At 41.6% G+C, this 6,031-nt stretch overlaps 1 protein-coding gene across 1 annotated transcript; it reads left to right on the top strand.

Moving 5' to 3' along the window:
• The first annotated feature begins 1,819 nt into the window (after positions 1-1,819).
• Positions 1,820-5,690, top strand: GPR75 (G protein-coupled receptor 75). The gene is made up of 2 exons (XM_088478067.1): positions 1,820-1,919; positions 3,427-5,690. The coding sequence occupies exon 2, from the start codon at positions 3,568-3,570 to the stop codon at positions 5,179-5,181; it is 1,614 nt and encodes a 537-aa protein (XP_088334193.1). The 5' UTR covers positions 1,820-1,919; positions 3,427-3,567; the 3' UTR covers positions 5,182-5,690.
• Positions 5,691-6,031: the final 341 nt, after the last annotated feature.

Below are 6,031 nucleotides of genomic sequence, written 5' to 3'. Positions count from 1 at the left end.
GTGGAGTATTGGGAACAAAAGCCTGACTGAATTGGGTCCAATAAGTTGTGGGTGTTCAGAAAGTGTGTGAGGCGAGTGTAGACAAGTCTCTCCAGAGGGGCATGGGAGCTGGGACGGTAATTTGAGAGAGCATAGGCAAACGCAGGAGGGGTTTCCGTCTGCCTGGAAACCCCCTCCCCAGCCCACAACATGACCACAATAGAAATAATAAGGTAATTTTACTAGTGCTGCATGTTCTTCACAGTATCACAAATGAAATAATTAGCACCACCTGTGTATCTTTTAACATGTATCAGACAGTAATAAATAACCTGTGCACCAACTAGGAGACCTGGAAAACATGCACTGTTAGAGATGTGCTGCTATAGAGCCCAATATGTACATATATGTCCAGGGCAGTGCTAGATTATTCTGCTGCTCCCCCAGACTCCCGGACTTGCTCTAATGCTCTGGAATGGTGCCTACATCTAAAATAAAAACATTCAGCTCAGGCAGGATGGCCTTACTGCCGCATTTAATGGGTTACTGTGATCACTGGTCCTGTATATGCTGGAATTATGACACACAATACTCTATGTATGACGCATATAATGGGTTACTGTGATTGCTGGTCCTGTATATGCTGGAATTATGACACACAATACTCTATGTATGACGCATATAATGGGTTACTGTGATTGCTGGTCCTGTATATGCTGGAATTATGCCACACAATATACTTTGTATGACGCATATTAAAGCTGGTTAAATGCTAATTCTACCCTCTTCATGGACTGGCTACACTCACTCTAAAATCAGGCCTTTGGAAACCCCCCTCTAGAATTCCTGCGTTTGCCACTGGAGAGAGTTAGGCCTATTTCACACTTGCCGGTTTTGCCTGGCCAGCAAAAGACGAGGCAGAAGCCGGCTGTTTTTTTTCCAGGCACTCAGTGCCTTTCACATGCAGCGGCTTTGAGACGTTTTTAATGGTTTATTTTTTCTGGGCATGCACAGCAGCAGGAAAAGCCTGCCGGTGAGTGTGAAAGGAAACATGGCTTCTGCTCAGTGGATATTCCCGGCTATAACACGGCGACCGTGCCGCGCCTGAGCCGTCTGGAGGAGCCACCTTCTTCCATGATTAATTCAATTTAACACCCCGCAAAAAACTTTGCCAGCCCGGCCAAAATCAGCTAGTGTGAAATAGCCCTTAGGGTCAGAATTAAATATCGTTTGTGCACAGCCTCCATTGTCCATATGAAATGTAGTGAAAAAGTTGACATTAGCATTTGGGTTTAGGATTAGAAGATAGTCAGATGTCAACATTGTGGCAGTGTTGACATGCTACAAGTAGACTGTGCATGTCGACATGATGAATATGGGTATGTCAAACATGTACTCTGTCGACATACAGTATATGTTGACATTATGCAGTCGGCTGTATGTCGGCATTCTAAACACCAACATAACGTATGTATCCCCCAACTGTGTCCCTATGTATGATGCTAAAACCTCATTCTCAAATATATGTTGCTATTATATTAGACAACTGCAAAAAAAGCAGCTTTTTCCCTAAATAAATGTATCAATACCCAGTCTCCAGCTTTCTGCAATCCTCCCTTATACACAGATCATTATACCAGAGTAACAAAGTCACAACAATCCCTTCCCAGGGGGTGAGATCACTGCTCCTATTGTCCTGTAGTATTCCCTGTATCTCTCTCATCCCTGAGCCAGCAGCAGCACCAGGGGATGGATCCCAGTCCCTGTCAGCCTATGGGAGCTCAGCTCTCATACACTGCGGCGCTACAGGCAGATGAGACCCGCCCGGGCATTGGCTGGGAGTGGGAAGCTGCGCTGGATGGATGCAGCAGGCAATGTTTTGCAGAGTCCCCCGTTATCTCCCCCTCTGGTCCCGGTGCACCGGATTCACCTGCCGCAAGGTACGTGCCCTGCATTGGCCGCCGTAGCATTGCTCCTATGTAACCATGTCACCCTGGGCATCCTCGGTGCAGCCCGCCTGCAGGTGGGCCCTCCCAATGCATCATCGGGTTATTGCAAGCCGGGATCTGTGCTGGCTGCAGCCATTGCATATAGCAGGCTAATGCGAGAGTCGTGATGTTGGGGGTACCGGGTGGTGACACTACTGGAGGGTGATATGATTGCAGGGGGGCAGATGGCTGAGACTGGGGGCTTCTGTGCAAAGAGGCCGGTGACTGGTGCTGATGCAGAGGGCTGTGTGTTATGTTTTTATAGTGAGGCAAGGAGATTATGCATGTATGTATGTGTGCTATACTATCTATCTATCTGTCTATCTATCTATGTCATATTTTATTATCTATCTATCAATCTATCTTATATCTATCCAATCATCCCTTTAATTTGGGACACATGAATTACACAGATTCTGTGGTTGGCGTGTGTGTGTATGTATATATATATATATATATATATATATATATATATATATATATAGCTTTACCTTTATTTAGAACATATGTTTTAGATAGACAGATAAGAGGATATATATATATATATATATATATATATATATATATAGATATAGATATTCATGTCTATCTATATATATATATCTGCTGTATATGTATTTCCATCTAAATGTGTGTGTAATTTGTATAAATATATACTTATATATATATGTCTTGATATTGTGTATATGTTGTGAATATATATATTCACACACATATACATATATATTTGTACATTTAAAATAAATTATATATATATATATATATATATATATATATATCCAAATAGTGTCCACACTGGGGTGTCACGCAATATGAGGATATGGAGACAGCAGCTACAGGGGTAGATGTACTAAGCCTTGGAGAGTGATAAGGTGACTGGTACTTTAATCTCTCTTCAATCAGCTCCTAGCTGTCATTTTTCAAACACAGCCTGTAACATGACAGTTAGGAGCTGATTGGCTGGTACTTTATCTTTCTCCACTTTATCACTCTCCAAGGATTAGTACATCTCCCCCCAGGTCCACAAAATATATCAAATAGCACGGGTCCACTCGCCAGTAATAGCAACAGAAAAAGTTGTCCCTATTGATGCATATAAGCTGTCATAAGACATCAACGTTTTGGTCCCCATTTGTTTTTACATCTATCTATCTATCTATCTATCTATCTATCTATCTATCTATCTATCTATCTATCTATCTATCTATCTATCTATCTATCTATCCATCTCCACAAATAACAGGAGCATTAGATATTTTACGAATTTTGCTGAAGATAAAACTGACGTGGGTTTGTTTTTGAAAAAAATAAAGTAAAAAATAATAATAAAAATAAAATAAATAAATATATATATATATATATATATATATATATATATACTGTAGTTTTGTTGCAGATTGCATAGAGATTATGCATGGTTTTAATTTTGATTTTGTGTGTGTGTATTTGGTTCTTGTAGGCTCTTCGAGATTTGGATTCGTCTTGGTCTCCACTTAGTATTGTTGGATACTGCTGCTATCTTCATGGACTTGCGTTGGAGAGCGCCTTCTGTCAGGCTAAACCAGCGCGATAGGGCACCTGGAGCATTTGAGTATTAAAAATGAATTTATCAGACAGAATGACGGATTTTGCAGATCAGACCCGATATGATTATGTGAACAGCACTTCCGTGTCTCACGTAGGCAATGGGACGTTTCGGGACATTCAGCAGATTATCCACACAGCCACACTGGTCACCTGCACGTTCCTCCTAATTATTATCTTTTGCCTGGGATCGTATGGGAATTTGGTGGTGTTTTTGTCCTTTTTTGATCCAGCTTTTAGGAAATTTAGGACGAACTTTGACTTTATGATCTTGAACCTGTCCTTCTGTGACCTCTTTATTTGTTGCATCTCTGCCCCCATGTTTGCTTTTGTCTTATTTTTTGACACCGGCAGTAATGTCCCCGACGCGTTTTGCTTCACATTTCATCTCACTAGCTCCGGATTTATTATTATGTCCTTAAAAACTGTAGCCGTGATCGCACTTCACCGGCTGCGGATGGTGCTCGGACAACAGCCCAATCGGACAGCTTCTTTCCCATGCACGTTAATGCTGACGGTTCTCCTGTGGACCACAAGCTTTACCCTTGCCACATTAGCCACGTTAAGGACACGGAAGTCTCGGATATGCCTTCCTATGTACAGCTTAATCAGCGGAGAGGGAAAAATCATCCTGTACTTGTATGTCATCGATTTCACCTTTTGCGTTGCTGTGGTGTCCGCTTCTTACATCATGATCGCTCAGGCATTGCGAAAAAACGCCCAGGTGAGAAAATGTCCGATCATTACAGTTGACACAACGAGGCCGCAACCTTTCATCGCCCCCGGAGTGGACGGTGTGCAGTGTGCTGTACCTGCTTTGTACAGGAACCAGAATTACAATAAGCTTCAGCACGTTCAGACGCATGCCTACACCAAAAAACTTAGCCAAATGCCGGTACCGGCCAGCAGGCTACAGCTCGTGTCCGCAGTCAACCTGTCCACTGCGAAAGATTCCAAAGCTGTAGTAACCTGTGTCGTTATTGTATTATCCGTCCTAATATGCTGTCTCCCACTAGGGATCTCTTTGGTCCAAGACGTCTTAACCAACAGCAGCAGTTTTATCCTGTACCAGTTTGAGCTTTGCGGGTTTACGCTGATCTTTTTAAAGTCTGGATTGAATCCATTTATCTACTCCCGTAACAGCGCCGGTCTGAGGAGGAGAGTGTTGTGGTGCATCCAGTACGTGGCCCTTGGATTTCTATGCTGCAAACAAAAAACCAGACTGCGCGCTATGGGGAAAGGTAGTCTGGAAGCCAACAGGAACAAGTCCTCTCACCATGAAACCAATTCCGCATATATGTTATCGCCGAAACCGCAGAAAAAGTTTGTGGACCAAGCCTGTGGCCCAAGCCATTCGAAAGACAGTGTCCTCAGCCCAAAAGGCTCTGGCGGACACCAGCATTATGCCCAGAGTAGTTCCACCCCAATTAATACCCGCATTGAACCCTACTATAGTATCTATAACAGCAGCCCCTCGCAGGAAATCAGCACACCCAATAGCCTACAACCCGTTAACTCCACGTTCGGCTTTGCCAAATCGTACATTGCCATGCATTACCATACCACTAATGACTTAATGCAGGAATGTGAGACCACCTCTGCCAAGCAAATACCCATGCCATCTGTCTGACAGCGAGACTGTAACATGTACCCTGTAAGCATTTCAAACGTATTATTAAACTTGCCATAAAGTTATAGGTTTACAATAGACAGTTCCACAAGCATTTGGACTCATGTACTAAAAAGAAAAAAAAAATATTTTTCATATAACTTTATTAAACAGTGTAACACTGCACATTACTGCACTGTTTTTTTTTGTACTTATATTTTCAACTGCTATTGTAACTTATTTTTTTGTCTTGTATACAGCATATACTGTAAATCTAATTACTATTATAAACTGGGAATTTTCTGTATTAATCAGGATTACATTAGTAGCATTATTCCAGATCCATTGTGATTCAGTTGGACAAGTACAGTATAAGGTGAAACTATATTCGAGGGGAAACTATTTTCAGTGTTTGATAGTTAAACTGGTTTAATAACCCGATTTTTATATGATGAAAATGTATTTTTGTATTGGCTGTGAAAAATGTGTTTAATTGTGAGCAAACATTTGGGAGAAACTGATTTGGTATAACGGTGAAGTATCCTGATTTTTTTATACAGTATGACATATTTGTAGAATGTAGTCATTTATTCTAAATAAAATTGCATCATTTTATTTTGCTCATGATTAAACAGATGAATGTTTAGATTTTTGGCATACATTTAGCGTTTACCAAACTCGGCCCTCAAAGCCCCCTGCAATCCAGGTTTTATGGATATCCATGATTGTGATGGTTTAATCCAGTGGCTCTCAAACTTGGTCCTCAGGACTCCACGCAGGTCACGTTTTCCAGGTTACCCAGCAGGTGCACAAGTGTATTAATTACTCACTGACACATTGTAAAAGATCCACAGATGGAACTAATTATTTC

This window comes from Taudactylus pleione, unplaced genomic scaffold (assembly GCF_031769625.1).
Source record: "Taudactylus pleione unplaced genomic scaffold, aTauple2 ptg000206l, whole genome shotgun sequence".
NCBI classification, from domain to species: Eukaryota; Metazoa; Chordata; class Amphibia; order Anura; family Myobatrachidae; genus Taudactylus; species Taudactylus pleione.
Note: the sequence above shows the minus strand (reverse complement) of the source record. Positions and strands in the feature narration are given on the sequence as shown.

Coding starts and splice junctions, on each gene's coding strand:
- GPR75 (XM_088478067.1), top strand. CDS start 3,568: ATGAATTTATCAGACAGAATGACGGATTTTGCAGATCAGACCCGATAT.